This window comes from Cottoperca gobio, chromosome 13 (genome assembly GCF_900634415.1).
Source record: "Cottoperca gobio chromosome 13, fCotGob3.1, whole genome shotgun sequence".
Lineage (NCBI taxonomy): Eukaryota > Metazoa > Chordata > Actinopteri > Perciformes > Bovichtidae > Cottoperca > Cottoperca gobio.
Window position 1 is genome coordinate 9302735 of NC_041367.1, and position 17410 is coordinate 9320144.

Here is a 17410-nt window from a genome sequence, read left to right on the forward strand (position 1 = left end):
GTTATACAGAGTTACAATGACTGATGGAGAAGATCAGATGGAAGAATAGTCTGTATTTATCAATCGGGTTACTCTCTGGAAGCATTTCCTTTTTATATCATAGGCTGCAATCATAGGCTGTACTCTGCTGTTTACCTGGATGGGGTAGTCTGTCCCCTTTGTCGACAGATTCTCCCCTGTGGTTCAGTCGACTGTTGAACGGCCTGCCACAGCTGATGGGAGGAGAGCAGAGAATCACCGACACATTCAGAGGATACATGCTCGTCCATCCTGATCATTCGCCCTCATCTGATAATCGAAACTGTGGCTGTCCTCCCAGCGTAGACTGATGACGTGACTCATTCCCCACATACATTTATAATATGCTCATCAAAATACAACAGGAGAATTAATCTAGTGTGTGTGCGTGTGTGTGTGTGTGTGTGTGCACGTATGTTACCTGCCGCAGAGTGATGGAGGCCGCCAGTGAGGGGTGGTGGAGCTCGGGGCACTCTGGCTGTGAGTTAAGGCTCTGTGGTGGCTCTTGGGGGCCACAGAGCCAGGGGTCCGCTCTATCGGGGGCCCAGCCGGCTCTGGAAGCTGCACTGAACATGTCTTGATGGTAGGGCTGGAGACAGGCGAGTCCTGGTGGGGAGGAGATGGGCATGGAGAGCCCAGAGGTGATACGTTGGAGGGGGGGAAACCTGAAAGAGAGAGAGACATTGACTCTAATGTTTCAGTACTTAAATCATTTGATACTCCATCTTTATCCACGTCATTTGCATTGAGTATTTTTTCTTTGCTAAGTTTTAAGTCATATCAATTAGAGAAAGACTAGAAAGTTACACATTTGACAATTATGGAAATATGTGCAGGAAACAGTCAAGCTGAGAAGAGAATTTTCTTTTGCAATTTAAAGAATCTAGTGTGAACAAAGACTTATTTTACCCGAATAACTTATATATTAATATAATATACTCAGCTTGTACTCAGTGTGTTTAGATTTGTACACACACACACACACACACACACACGCACCCACACACACACACACACACACACACACACACACACACACACACACACACACACACACACACACACACACACACACACACACACACACACACACACATACACACATACACACACACACACACACCTGGTCTTCCCAGTGGTTTGCTGTAGAGGTGGTTGATGGTGACAGAGGCAGCACAGGAGGCCGACATGGAGCGACTCTTTGAGATGGTCATCATCATGGAGTTGTTCCATGATTCGCTGATTTAATTAAAAAAAACATCACTGTTACTGTTCAAAGGAACTGTAATCATCTTGATTGTGTGTGTGTGTGTGTGTGTGTGTGTGTGTGTGTGTGTGTGTGTGTGTGTGTGTGTGTGTGTGTGTGTGTGTGTGTGTGTGTGTGTGAATTACCTCTCTGTAGTGTGTTTGATGCTGGCTGAGCGGTCTCGCCGTACAGGGCCTGGCTCGATGGTAGGCAGCCCCGTAGCTGAGGTGGTCGTGGTCCAAGTTGATGAGATTCTCCTCAGCAATCCGGGGGGCAGACTCCGTCTTAGACGCTGTAATGCAGATAAAAAAAACACATATTTACACATTCACAGAACCTTCAGAGGCGTGGAAGAGGCAAGAATGACACCATTACTGTGCTTGGGCATTGGATTGAATCTTCTTTTGCAAAAATGTTTCATTTACACTAACATTTCTTGTAATCATTAGAACTCTTATCATATCACAAGGTTGTGTCCCAGTAGGACTTTTTATAACAGTTTCATAGTATTTGTATTCATAAAGGAAATATTGTTAATATTTTTGTCTTTGTATGTGTACATCTTCTAAAGAAACAGTACCCCACAAGCTATATGCCTCCTTTTCAACATCAAACTAGACTGACGCCATATTTGTTCTTCCAGCCCATATCTTTGGAGCATATGGGAGGCAGAATGGTAAGTAGAAAGGAGTGACACTTGTTTCGCCTGTGGTGTCAATCTTTCCAATGTTGTACATTTTGTTGTAACGCCTTGAGCTAAACTCAGTTATTTGTCAGTTTGTATTCTTGTACAGTTGGTGTATTGATCTCTCTCATACACACACACACACACACACACACACACACACACACACACACACACACACACACACACACACACACACACACACACACACACACAGTGGACTATAGAGGGCAGCAGAGGATCACATTTCACATAGAATTGAAGAAAAGCATGTCTGTTCCCCTTTCTCTGTTCACTTGTCTTTCACTTGGCAGATAAACACACACACACACACACACACACACACACACACACACACACACACACACACACACACGCACGCACACACACACACACACACACATGATCTCATAGTGCTGTGCTGTATACTTCCCTTCTACAGTGAAGGAAAGCTAATCAAAGGCATCTAATAGTGTGCGCAAGAAAGGACACAGTGATTGGTGGTAATCAATCACTGTGAACATCATGTCTGCTTTTGCTATTGTGAATGTTATTACTGTGTGGTAATGCAGCTTTAAGTGCAGATCCAAAACATCTGTACTGCATTATTATTCAATAATGTAGCTGACAATAATATAAGTAGACGTGATGTTGGCAGTGATGGATTGCTGCATGTTATATTGGACGTTTTACATCAAGTCTACTTTGTTTCCGCACTAAAGTCAAATAAATATAAAACACTATGGTATGCTTTTGGAAATGTGTGACTGCAATAGGAATTATCATAAAGACAAATATGTGAACCAGAAGTGTGTTTTAATGTTTGAGAGCTGCTATAAAGTTGACAAATAGCCAGAACTGCTGGATGTGGACCTTGGGTAAAGACAAGTGAAAGCCAAATCGTTCCTCAGCTTTTAACAAAAAAATGAAACAAAGTGTTTTTTTCTGTCCCATTAAGCTCAGTAAAAACCAGAATAACAAATGCACCTCTGTCATCAACATTTCTTATTGCCTTTACGTAACTGCTATTTCTGTCCTTAGTTCAGAGCCATACAACCGGGCAGCACAAGTGAGCTGAATCACCAACTTTAACCCATTGCTTCATGCAGACTCACAAAATCCCCAATGAGCTAAAATGAGACAGCATCTCATTGAGTTTCACTACATGGGTCGAGCATTTGAGTGCACTCAGGCAGTGTTAAAGCTGCTTGTCACTTTCCTGGTAGGCTATCCTGAATTGCATCACACGCTTTATTTAGTTTCCTTGCCGCCTTAAGTGCACGCATACATTTTGAAGTACTGGCCTTGTAAAACATTAAAAAGCCCTCTGGAAGCCTGTGCGTCATTGTTAGCTACATTAGAGCCCCACACTACGGCAGCAGTGAGGGAAGAAATGGGGGTGTACTGCAGCGGACAAAAAAAACTTAACTTTTATACAACTTATCTTATTTTTTTCTATGAACACAGCTATGGCAGTGGGATGTGTGTGGTTTTGATCATGAAGCCGTGTTACTGTACAGTTCTCTGGTTTATCACTGAAGTGTATGAACAGACTGGATTCTCTACTAACGGCGATTACACACAGTGACGGCTGACTCACATGAACGGGTCCAGAGTGTGTGTGCAGAGCCAACTTGTTTCTCTCGCTACCAATAGCAGCTGTGTTTCAACAATGTTAGGCTGAAATAAAATGTGGGTCGATCCCAACTACTTCCAGGGGGAGCTGTATGAAATCTGATAAATTGCCTCAAGTGATATCACTGCGTCAGTTGGGACAATCTGGGGATGTGGCGTTAGAGAGAAATGAGTATACCAGACCTCTAGCCTGCTCTTTATTTCTGCTGAAACTGTCAGTGTTGGTTGTCGGGGTGCATTATAGGTAATGTATGCGCCACTTTTATGACAAGGAAGAAGAACGCACAGAATGAAAAATACGATATCTTATTGCATTGATTTATTGCATCAATTAAAATGAAGTGATACCTTTTTATTTAATCATTTTTGGCATTTTTGCCTTTATTTGACAGAGGACAGTGTAGAAACGGGGGAGAGAGAGAGAGAGAGAGGGCTATGGGACATGCAACAAAGGTTCCAAGTCCATAATCGTACCAGGGACATTAAGGTTACATGACATGCAGTGTAACCACTCGGCTACGAAGGCGCACCAGAAAGAAGTGTCTAATTGTGACCCACATCACAGGTAGTATATTTTGTATTTCACAAGAAGAAAAAAGCATAAATTAAAAATTATTTTCTTGTTATTTTCTAATCTTTTTAAATATATGTGACTCCCATTTATTTGGTCCCGACCCTCAGGTTGGGGACCACTGCTACAAGTGACCCAGGTGTTGAGTTTCCTATCTGTATTAATCAGCTCTGTACAACAGATTATGTGATTGAGCACAATTACTGTAATTCTCACAATGATTCTTGGGGCTTATAAGTCATTCTGGGGGGCCAATCAATGCGTCATATTAACTGATGAGTGATTTCCAAATGTAGATCCTTACGTCATCGTTATTCAAAATATGGTTCAGCCATTGGACATTCATTGAATCACCAAACTAAAGACAGAAAATGACGTATTTTAAATGAAGACAAACATTTACCTTCGGAATGGCCAGCCTCTCGTTTTTTTCTGGCCCCTCCTCCGAGTCAGAGCAGGCGTGTGTGTCTGTGGGGACACGAGGCCGGTGGAGCGGCTGGAGGCTGATCTGGGTGCTGAGGAGGTTGCTGACGGCCTTCAGAGAGCTGCAGGTGTTAGGGGGCAGCGAAGGGTCTGCCAGCAGATCTGAGATCAGACCGTGGGCCTCACCCATCACCGCAATGTCCACGACCACGTTGGTGCCCGAAGACTGGATAAGAGATGAGAGGAAGAGATAGAGAATGAGATAATCATTCTTTCTTCATCTTTTCTGGTGTAAAGCAATGATGCAGTGAACAAACGTCACACCACACTGACGCACACAGCTTCTCTATCTCTGTACCTGAGATAGATGGAGGAAATGTTTGTGTGTGTGTGTGTGTGTGTGTGTGTGTGTGTGTGTGTGTGTGTGTGTGTGTGTGTGTGTGTGTGTGTGTGTGTGTGTGTGTGAGCATCTGTCTTTATACTAAATTAAACATTTTACAGTCCCAGAAGGAAGTAACTATGACATCCTGTCTGTATGTGTACCAACAGCTTGCTCAGATGATGTGAAAGTCTAAAAATAAATGAAGTTAGTAGCATTATGTCTACTTGGGTTGAACATGTAAAGGTTAGTAAGGAGTAATGATGGTGTTAAACATATTGTAGCCATAAAAACATCGCTAATAGACATCCTACGATATTCCTATAAAGAATAACACACCCCGGTCTCACGCCACCCCATCCTGCCTACATTTAGCTGTCACTGATTCCTCATATATTCCACTATTAATGTGCTAATCATCTCCTCTTTAGCTTATAATCAATTTCCACACCCTCCAAAATGAATGTATCCACACACACACACACATACGCACACGCACCAACACACACACACACACACACACACACACACACACACACACACACACACACAGAGGCGACACACGCAACACTTAGCATTTGTAATCCATATGAATGCGGAGAAAGCTAAAGACACAATTTATACATAAATAGGGAGTCGATACTGTAGAATTTGGATGTAACTCACAAATCTTGCAAGAATGTACACATGGAAAAACTTAAATGTGTTTAATAGTGTAAAGAGGATATTCTTGAAAAGTCTAAATGTTCAAAGGTTTTCTGGCAACCATTTAAAATCAGAAAATCAGTAATAAATAATACTAATAACAGTATTCCCAGAAGAAGAATATATTAAAACAATATGACATGTTTACGTGTCACGGCTGTCATTGATGAGGAACATGTGTGTGTGTGTGTGTTTAAGATGTATTATGTGTCATTTACATTTGAGTAATAAAGTAATGTCACTGATAACTTTTGATCACATACAGCCGAGGACAGAGCTGAATATCTCTGTTACTGCAAAGACTAGACATCCGACTCAAATTGTCTTTGTTAACTTGTTTAAGTCACAAAGAGGCACAGCTGAGTAAGGTTGGGTACATCAGACTACACACTAAACAACCAGTAAAACTTGATTCTTGTGATAGTGCAAGATCACGCAAATGGTTGATCGGATTGTTTGAAATAAGCCTGTGAAAGACTGCAATAAACAGATGGTTCATCCAATCACGTGCCAAGTATTTTGTGAAAGTGCCTTCCCTTCTCCAAACCGTTATCAATGACCGCGGTTAGTGCTAATAGACCCCTCAACACCTTGAGGGGAACACAGCAACTTGTTTGTCTCCACCGAAACAGAAATATATTTATAAAAAGCTATTTGCTTTACACATTCCTGCTGATAAATATAAGAGGCAACAAGGATTGTACACTGCAGAGAGAGCTGAAGATGAGTTAAGTTTGTCAGAGGCAGCTGAGCAGCGACTCCCAACTGAACCCTGGATGAACTGTGTTATAAAATAATATTGTCAAACTCGAAGCAGATCACACAGTCTTTCTGTTTGCTTGCCATTCTCAGATATTTCTTCAAAGTATTATTTCTCCCGCTCATGCCTGTTATGTTTACACTACATGTCAACATTCACACACACATATATACACGAACAACCACCTGCTCATCTTCTATCTAATCTAAATGCTGATTCACACACAGCCTTTGGGAGCAATTTGGGGTTCTTGCACAAGGACAACGTGACATGCAGACTGGGGGTCAAATTGTCGATATTCTGATTAGTGGACGACCCGCTCCGCCACCTGAGCCTCAGCCGCCCCAATTATAAAAGCTTTGTGTATGTTTATTATGATCTTAATGGGAATGACTGGCAGCAACTGGACCAGAAAGATTAAGTTGGACACATTTGAATCCTGAAACAAACACTAGCGGTGGATTTAGTTTGCTTGTTAATACTAGTGCTGGTACAATACCCAAGTCTTGGAAGACCAATACAGAAACCTTTTTTAATAACTTACTTTGAGAAATATTAACACGTTTTCTTGCAAAACCCTTTTTCATTCAAAATAATTATTCTCAAATGTTTCATGTTACGCCCTACAATCGGGATGTGTTCACACCTCAAGTTTAAGGTGGATTCTTATATAGAGGAAAACATTTAGGAACTGGGACTTTCTATTCTATGTTCTTTCTAGATTTCTTGGGCAGAAAAATAGACAGGAGGGAGAGACAAAGGACATACATGGGGGGGAGAGAGAGAGAGAGAGAGAGAGAGAGAGAGAGAGAGAGAGAGAGAGAGAGAGAGAGAGAGAGAGAGAGAGAGAGACAGAGAGAGAGAGAGAGAGAGAGAGAGAGAGAGAGAGAGAGACAGACAGACAGACAGACAGAGAGAGGCTGAGAGAGACAAAAAGCAAGGGAGTTACACAGAGAAAGAGAGAGAGAGAGAGAGAGAGAGAGAGAGAGAGAGAGAGAGAGAGAGAGAGAGAGAGAGAGAGAGGATCATAAATCTAAGTTTAGAGAACAAGAATGCACAGTAGAATATAGAAATATTTCCTCCATCATTCATTACAATTGTGGACTACTGTAAAATGTGGATAATTGAAGAGAAAACGATTAAATACACCCAAGAAGCATATAATGTATCTGAGCTGATAGTTATTACCTCACCTCTTTCATCTGGTGATATGGCACATGTGTGTAGATGTATGTCAAATGCAATGAACTGTGCTCCACTGGTAAGCATTACGTCACATTACTGTGTTACACATGCAAAGCAAAATATTTGTCATTATTTATTTGCTGGGGAAACGGAATTTAATTAAATGATAACATAAGTTAAAACTTGGCGCTATCCAATTCACCAAAAGACAATAATACCATAATATGTATCTCTGCTGAGAGAAAATATGGTGAGATGAGAAACATTCATCTCATGTCATCTTAAACCCAATCGTGCACAATCAATGCTCCCTGTTGTAGTACGTCCCTTTTTAGGCTTCTGACAAAGCTTGTCATTGATTGTCATTGATGTCAATTTTCTTGTACTGTAGTGTTGTTGCTCAAAACGTAATTTTGTTGAATTGCTTATAGTGAAGAAAAAAACAGATAGTTTAACCGATGATACAGCACATAATGTTTTCTATAGTGACCCCAAGAATCATTGTTCACCCACTCAACACAACTAGCTTGCCAAAATGATTTGGCAAAGTTGCCTGTGTATGTATGGTTTGTGTGTGTGTGTGTGTGTGTGCATGTGTGTGTGTGTGTGTGTGTGTGTGTGTGTTTTTAATGAAATATGAGTAATCCATATAGTGGAGAAAGGGTATGTTAAGAAATAAATCTGTGATTCCCAACAGCCTTTTCACTATTATCAGCATTCAGAAATAAATCTGTGATTCCCAACAGCCTCTTCACTATTATCAGCATTCAGAAATAAATCTGTTGGAATAATAACTATGAAGCCTTTTCATGACAGATGTTGCTGAACTTCATACGAACCGTATATATTAAGTTAGTATATACAGTAGAAATCCCCTTAATGTATCCGTATCTACTTTTGACACCTCGATGAAAGCAAATCACCAGCAACAATAAGACGCTGTAAATGTAAAATAAAAAAGTTCTGAAAATAAAATAATAGAAAAGGTCATGGAACATTGTCGGATTGTTAGATTGGATGAATCAAGACATTCATACTGGCCGTGACGTTTTCTCGTTTTCCGCTCCTTCATCCTTCTCTCCTACGCTGTGCCAACACATGAAGCAAATGAGCTCACGTGGTAACTCCATCCATAAGCCTTCACTCTCCCATCTGCCTGCCTCCCGGGGATACTAGGGTGACTGGCAGCAACCTCTGCTTTTGCCACTTCGCTTGTATATGTGCCTTTTTCACTGTAGTGTATGGTTGTGATTTCACTCAGTGTTTTCTCATATCCTGAGCCAGGAATTTGACCTATTCTACTCTATGTGAGTGCTCAGTTAACTTTTCTCTAGCTCACATGCATATATTCATCCTTGATAGAGATAGGTAGACATAGATAAAGATGTGCAGGTGGAGTTAAGGGGGACATAAAAGGTAACAACAGCAGAACCACCCCTCTGTATTCAAACTAAGTGACAGATGATTCTCATAATTTGCTTCCTTAAACAGATTGTATTAGCTCTTCAAACATAACAGAGCTCGGGGCTGTGATGTGATGAGTAAATGCATCAAGCACATAGGAAAATAGTTTCCTGGAAGAGCGTGTGTCTGTATGTGTGCATGTGTCACCTCAACCTGAACAAAACCCATTAGACCACTCCAGAGCTTTATGACATCCTGCTATTGTGACATTCACCCATTACCTGGCAGTAATGGTCTCTGTTCAGCTAACGTCAGGGAGAGAGGGAGGTAGAAGGAGTTGACTGTGTGTGTGTGTGTGTGTGTGTGTGTGTGTGTGTGTGTGTGTGTGTGTGTGTGTGTGTGTATGTGTGTGTGTGTGTGTGTGTGTGTGTGTGTGTGTGTGTGTGTGTGTGTGTATGTGTGTGTTGCAGCTTTTTTCATGACACCTTTCTTCACAGTTAGAATCTGATATTTGAGCATTTAAAAAAAGAGCAAGCCTACAGTAAATTTATGCATTTACAAGCCCATTCAGTGAAACGTGTATAAGCATTTGAGCTGATGGAGTGCCTCAGAGCGCTGTTCTGGAAGAGACACAGTGAGGCAAGGTGAGGGAGAAGGTTATCGATTCCTCCCAGCATAAAGGCCCACAGGAGACAGCAGGCGGAGCGATGGTCAATGAGTAAATCATCAGTGGGAATGCACGCACGCACGGACGTACGCACGCACGTCCGTACCAGAATTGCCTCTTGGGATCAGTCTGTCAGGCTTTCAGAGCAATTCAGTACACGCTGCCCAGAGAAAGATGGGTCATAATCCTTCAACAAATGCAGTGCATTGTAACAGAAAACAATATTAAATACTGGTCTATGATAATGAACACAGATAAGTAAAATAAGATCTGTGAGCATCAAACTCTTAAGAATAGAACTACTGATTTGGATCACTAGTCAAATCAAATCAAATCAAATCAAATTTATTTGTATAGCCAATATCACAAATTATACATTTGTCTCAGTGTGCTTTACAGACTGTACAGGTTACGACATCCTCTGTCCTTAGACCCTCGCATCGCACAAGGAAAAACTTCCTAAAAGAAACCCCAAAATTAAAGGGGAAAAATGGAAGAAATTCACATAACATCATTAATATTAAAAGGTAACCAATATCCATTTAGAGTGGGGTTGGGCATTTAGATGGATACATACATTATGTGGTCAGAATAAGGAGAACTAAATTGGTACCGGTTTCTGGCTGGTCAATAACAAAATATTGATAAGCTCCTGGAGAAACGATATCAGTAGTTACGTATGTAACATTCATTTATATCTAACATAGCTGCAGAGCATTTGCGTTATAGCGTGTGTACCTTTCAGTCATGGCTGACAGGGCAAAACGTTCAAAAGTGTGGGCTCACTTTACCAAATGCACTGAAATGCATCTAAATGAAATATATGTAAAAAGGTAGTCGCGTGTAAAGGGGGTAACACCTAACCTGACGCACCAGTTTGGAAAAGGGCGGGCACTTTCAAAAAAATATTTTGCAGGTCATTGGATGAACCATCTGCCAATCAAACTCTTACCGGAGCCAGTCAGGAGAAGAGGGAAAACATAATTTCCATCGATAAAAAAGCCTTCAGTGCTGATTTCAGCCATCATGCCTGCACTACACACACTATGGGATTATTCCCTGCGAGCGCAGATGTATGTCTATGTTATTATCATGGGGATGTGCAATACCCCCCCCCCCTCTTTTTCTCTCCCCCTCTGGCAATTATTATTTTCTCCAGTTTCCTATTCCACATCTTCTTCTTCTTCTTCTTCTTCTTCTTCTTCTTCTTCTTCTTCTTCTTCTTCTTCTTCTTCTTCTTCTTCTTCTTCTTCTTCTTCTTCTTCTTCTTCTTCTAAATTGTGTATGCGTGTGTTTTCTTCTCATATCTGCTATTTCCCACTATCAGTTTTCCCTCTCGACCCCCATCCCCCAGCCCTCTCCTAAGAGACAGTTCAGAGATATGTAGGCAGATCAGGCATAAAGGCAGATGGTGAGAGCAGAGAGAGAGAGAGAGAGAGAGAGAGAGAGAGAGAGAGAGAGAGAGAGAGAGATAGAGAGAGAGACAGAGAGAGAGACAGAGAGAGAGACAGGAGACGAGAGGCAGAGGGAACAAAAGCAAGGGGATATACACAGATAAGAGAGAGGAGAGAGAGAGAGAGAGAGAGAGAGAGAGAGAGAGAGAGAGAGAGAGAGAGACAGAGAGAGAGACAGAGAGAGACAGAGAGAGGCAGAGGGAAACAAAAAGCAAGGGATATACACAGATAAAGAGAGAGAGAGAGAGAGAGAGAGAGAGAGAGAGAGAGAGAGAGAGAGAGAGAGAGAGAGAGAGAGAACAGATAAGACAGACAGACAGACAGACCAGAGACAGACAGAGAGAGGCTGAGAGAGACAAAAAGCAAGGGAGTTACACAGAGAAGAGAGAGAGAGAGAGGAGAGAGAGAGAGAGAGAGAGAGAGAGAGAGAGAGAGGAGAGAGAGAGAGAGAGAGAGAGAGACAGACAGACAGAGACAGACAGAGAGAGGCTGAGAGAGACAAAAAGCAAGGGAGTTACACAGAGAAAGAGAAAGAGAGAGAGAGAGAGAGAGAGAGAGAGAGAGAGAGAGACAGAGAGAGAGAGAGAGAGAGAGAGAGAGAGAGAGAGAGAGAGAGAGAGAGAGAGAGAGAGAGAGAGAGAGCTGAGTCCACAGGCAGGCCATGGCCAGTCAAGTGAAAAGGAGTACAGCTCACTTGAGTAGGCCAGCTGATCTCCTCCACAGTCAAATCTACAAGAACTGTAAATACAGCAGTATGAGCAGTGGTGAGCTGCCCATTGTTTCTGTACTCCTGCACCAACAGAACAGCAACGAGTAAAATATGAAGAAAGTCTTCACACGTCTCACTGTTTTAAGAATTAATGCTGAAGCAGGATTAGCCAACATAGCATGCCACAGGCCAAGTTCATGTTCTGGATACAGGAGGATGATTGCAGAATTGCAGACAGTTACAGGATTGCAGAGCAGGTGTGCCTCACAATTGCGAGGCTATTAATCATTAACAAATGTATCTATTGATTTGGTAATGATGAGATTAGTATGTGTTTTGGAGGGAGCAGAGGCTAGTTAAGATGTGTTCTCTGAGCTGTTCAAGAACACCAGAGACTACAATTTGTTCGCCATATTCGCAGTTTCTCATATTCACAATGTGCAAGGTGGTGATAACACAAAATCAATAGATATCGATGCAACTGTTCTTCAAGTTTGATTGAAGGATAATGAAACTATGCAAACCATTGTGTTGCTGTGAGATAACACATGACACATCCACCCGTATAGGACATGCTGCTCAACAAATAGCACCCATTTAAGAACAAGAGTGACACTGAATCTCTCAACAGTGGCTTCACTCTCCTGGTGACGAACACCAGAGTCTCACATGCGTAATTGACCTAAAAACTCAAGAAGCTTAATTTAGACATTGCTTCAAGTTGTCCTATTTAAACCATCATTACTGATTAAATGGCTTTCCTTTCCCCGCACACATGTGGGCGAGAACAGAGGCAAAGCGCACGCACATGTACATACAGCGCATACACCCCGACTGAAGATGAGAGACAAGTTAAGCCAATACCTGTTTAGGAGAATGTGTATTGTCCTGATGGCGTCCCATGATACTTGCTGAGTGCCTTCTCTGCATCATTCAGTTTGAACACAAGCGCTCAATCCTGATCCTGCTATCTAGATTCCTATACTGTAGATATGATATGACAGCTTTGTGCTCTTCCCTTCCTTTAAACCTATTTCAAATGTCACGGTCGTAACAGTCTGAATCCAAAGCAACTGACATTTCACTAATACAGTCGACAAACACTTCCTCGCCCTCTCCTCTCCACTGCTCTCCTCTTCTCTGCTGCTTCATGAACCTCCCTCCGTCCTCTCACCCGCCCCTGCCTCTGAATCTGCCAATTGCAAATGTTCACCGATGGTTCAGGGATGAGAAGACTTGCAGTACACTGAAATCAGTTGTATTGGAAATACCTGGTTGCTAGGATACATTGGGACAAAGATCAAAGTGACTCGACTATGGACCATAAAATTGTTGTTCGGGGCTCAGTTGGCCACAGTTACACTACGCCCACTACTTGTCAAGTGTTTCCTGTGAAAGCAGGTGATGCATGACAACCGAGCAGCGAGTGATGTGCATTATCAGAAAAGGGCTTCTGCATCAGGAAACTGAGGTACATATTGATTCATTAAAAGTCTATTAAGATGGTAGGTGTGTTGTTGGCTAAAGCTGGACCTGCTTGTCCAGTATGGAGAAAAGTTTGGATGATTTTAAGGATTAAATATAACCCAATAATACAAGTTGTAAATATAATATAAGTAGACCGTTTTGTTTTAGTTGTTTGTTGAAAAGATTATGATGATTTTATTTTGATGGATGACCTTTTCCCCAATACCTATGTGAATGAACTTGATTTTGTTAATTTGCTAATGTATCCTGCCCAAATTGGGTACACTTTACCAATTTACGATACAATGAAGAAGAACTTCATGTTTTCTTTTACTTTGACATGAGTTACTTTTGTATAAAACCTTGGCCAGCTACTAGTGACACATGTTCATGAACCAAACCATGGCAACAAGGCAAGTGTCAGACATTTAACAAGTAGGCATAAAGATGATTCCAACAGGACGACAACATTGTTCTGTTTTTTCTTGATGTTTAAGTAGATAACTGTTTGTTAACACATTAGCCAAACCAACTTGAAAAGCTACATATAAATGTACAGTTATAAAAAGCTCATGGGCTTAATGAAACCCCAACAAAATATTACATTTATTCAAGCATTCAGCAAAACATCCTTCCAATCCGAACACATCTGTGAACTCACAAACTAATTAAAAGGAGTTGCTTAAGATTGTCCCGAGGTAACGAGTCAAGTGCTATTGTAGTACATTAAGCGGAGGAAAAATGATGTCAAACATGCACACATCCTTCTTCCTCTTTCCCTCAGGGCTGCACTGACCTGGGATCTGCTCAGAGCTCTCTTGTAGTCCCATACTGGCTGGCACATAATCTGAAGATAGAAGCATACAAACAGAAGCGTCTGTCAGAGACCTGTCCACTCTGAGACACAATACTGCACAATCTCAGCACAGAAATGTTCTCTTCTTCAGCTGTCTTATCACTCTCTCTGTCAACCCATCTAAAAAAAAAGAAAAGAAAAATAGAGCAGGCACTGCTGATGAATAAAAAGAAAAGAACACATCACCCTTAATGCTGGAGGGCTGATCTACATACCGCTCCCCACCACCGCCAACCTCCATCTGTCCCCTCACTGCAATGATTTTCCATTTCTGTTCAATAAGAGAAAACTTGATTCAATTTCACAGTCGGACGATGAGTTTCCGAGTGGCTTTCCTTAAATTCAACACCTTTGAAGTTCTCGGAAGGTACCTTTAACACAGCTAGGTTAACCATTTCCTCCTGTTTCCATTATTTGTGCTGAGCTGGATTAAACACATACCAGACCGGGTCTCTATGGGTATTACAAAGCTGCAAAAGACAACTAAACCTCTTTTCCACTAAAAATGAGTTCCATTCGAAAAACTGAACTGACCTTGGAACTGCTTTGGTGGAAAAGCACGAGTAGTGGCCCCAAATAGCAGTTTGAATTTGGAAACTTCAAGACAATGCTGAAATCTTAGGCTGTGCTCTCCTCTGACCTACATTTCATGTTACTAACAGCTGGTGTAGTGGGGAAGAAGAAGATGAAGGAAAGACAAAACATCCGAAGCCCATTTAAGATTGAATGATGAACTAACCATGCTTGTAGATGTACATGCTTGTAGATTAAGTTTTGATTAATTATTTCATGTACATAAATAGGGCCGAACACTAATCATACTGGACAGCACAGGATGATTTGGAAGTTATTTCAGTTAGAATGCTCTTCTCTGTTGCATCCCCACTGCGTGAAATAAGAATTAGTGGGTTTTTGCATTAAAACATTTTGTCCAGTGAAGCTTCACACCACACTGCATTACATTACTTTTGGCCCTTGCCTTACAGGGCCTGTCACCACAATTAAGAACAATGGTTCTGTCGCTAGCTAACTTCAACAAAATAACGAGGCCAATAAAAGTGTTGTAGTTATGTAATATTATATATATATAGTTGTTTTTACATTTTTCAAATCAAATGTATTTATATAGCCCAATATCACAAATTATACATTTGTCTCAGTGTGCTTTACAGACTGTACAGGATACGACACCCTGTGTCCTTAGACCCTCGCATCGCACAAGGAAAAACTTCCTAAAAGAAACCCCATAATTAAAGGGGGGAAAAATGTTAGAAACCTCAGGGAGAGCAACTGAGGAGGGATCCCTCTCCCAGGACGGACAGACGTGCAATAGATGCCATGTGTACAGGATAAACAACATAGTACAAATACAACATTTGACAGAAATGATGTTGTGTTGAAAAAAGAGAAAGTTTGGATGAATCCAGGAAAATGTCAAAAAGGCTTCCTGGCCCAGCAGGAAGCTGGACCTGCTGGTCCTGCTGATCCAGCAGCAGGCGCAGCCACGATACCAGACGTAAACTTTATCAGTGGCAACCTGCCACATGAGAGACACAGAAACTCCGGGGATGATACCCCGGATGCTGAGTTAGTAACATACATTTACATAAATGCATACAGATAGAGAGGGAGAAGAAGAGAGAGTGAGGGGAGGAGAGAGGAAGAGAATGAGGAGTGCAGGGAGGTGTCCCTCGGCAGTCTAAGCCTATAGAAGCATAACTAGGGGCTGATCCAAGGCAAGCCTGAGCCAGCCCTAACTATAAGCTTTATCAAAAAGTAAAGTCTTTAGCCTGCTCTTAAATGTGGAGAGTGTGTCTGCCTCCGAACACATACTGGAAGCTGGTTCCACTGGAGAGGAGCTTGATAGCTGAAGGCTCTGGCTCCCATTGTACTCTTAGAGACTCTAGGAACCACAAGTAACCAAGCAGTCTGGGAGCGCAATGCTCTAGTTGGTTTATAAGGTACTATGAGATCTTTAAGATATGCTGGAGCCTGACCATTAATTGCTTTGTAAGTCAGGAGAAGGATTTTGAATTCTATTCTGTATTTTACCGTGAGCCAGTGCAGAGCAGCTAATACAGGAGTAACTGTTTCCTAGTTCTTGTCAATACACGTGCCGCTGCATTTTGGATCAACTGAAGAGTGTTAAGCAACTTTTTGCGACAACCTGATAACAATGAGTTGCAGTAATCCAGCCTTGAAGTAACAAATGCTGTTTTTCTGCATCATTTTGAGACAGGATGTGTCTTATTTTTAACTTTTTATTAAGTTTAACTTTTTTCTTTTATTTATTTATTTGCATAAGTACATAGATGAGAAATGTATCTATGTAATTAGCTAATTAATTAATCCATGTAATTAATTAATGTAGTGAGTGTACATTAGTGAAGTAATTCAAAAACATTTTTATTCTTGAAAAAAATGAAACCATTTAACAATGATTGTGAAAAAAATGACAAATATCTAGTTATATTGCAGGCACACTGTCTGACAATTGTAATTATGAATGATACTTAATCATTGATAATAATAATAATAATAATAATAATAATAATAATAATAGTACTAACAATAATAATAATAATAACAATAATAATACTAACAATAATAATAATAATAATAATAATAATGATAATAATGATAATAATAATAATAATAATTTAATAACTGGTCCCAAGCCTGTAGTGTGCATGTCTGAGTGTGTCTCTAAGTGTGTTGCGTCTGAGGACTGCTCTAGCTGTCCTAGTTGGTAGGCTGATGTATAAAATGGCATAAAATGAGATGACCTGACAGTGTAACTGTCCTCTGCCGGAGATGACGTTGCATCTTGAATGGCAGATGAGATAATCTGCCTAATACGGCTGATTCATGTTTTATGTGAGGCCCTCAGGATGGGAGGGAAGTTGTTTGGAAGAATAAAAGCACAGTAATGCTGAATCACACTGCACTCCATCATCATGTTAAATAATATGCATATCTTCTTTTGGAATAGTGCGTGTGCCGTTCTTAAGAGACTGGTAAACAAGGTGCCGTATTAAAGTAATGATGCAGTTACACTGCTGCACCATGGCTCTATCACAAACTACACACACATTTCAGATTCTATCATTTACCCAGCTCCTTAAATCCTCCTCTGTGCTCTGCTGTTCCTTGAAGGCCTCCATTACGGCTCCCATACACTTCAAATGTCAAGTCTATAAGAGGCTGGGAAATCACAGAGGCCTAATGCACTTCTGAGCCACATAA

General features: G+C 41.2%; 1 protein-coding gene across 1 annotated transcript in view; it reads right to left on the bottom strand.

The window, feature by feature from the left end:
* Positions 1 to 17410, bottom strand: part of LOC115018287 (cGMP-inhibited 3',5'-cyclic phosphodiesterase A-like) — a 43627-nt gene that overhangs the window by 7278 nt on the left and 18939 nt on the right. Inside the window, 6 exon segments of the mRNA XM_029447221.1 lie at positions 136 to 212; positions 440 to 683; positions 1142 to 1257; positions 1411 to 1556; positions 4559 to 4804; positions 14105 to 14155. Coding sequence (XP_029303081.1) covers positions 136 to 212; positions 440 to 683; positions 1142 to 1257; positions 1411 to 1556; positions 4559 to 4804; positions 14105 to 14155 — 880 coding nt within the window.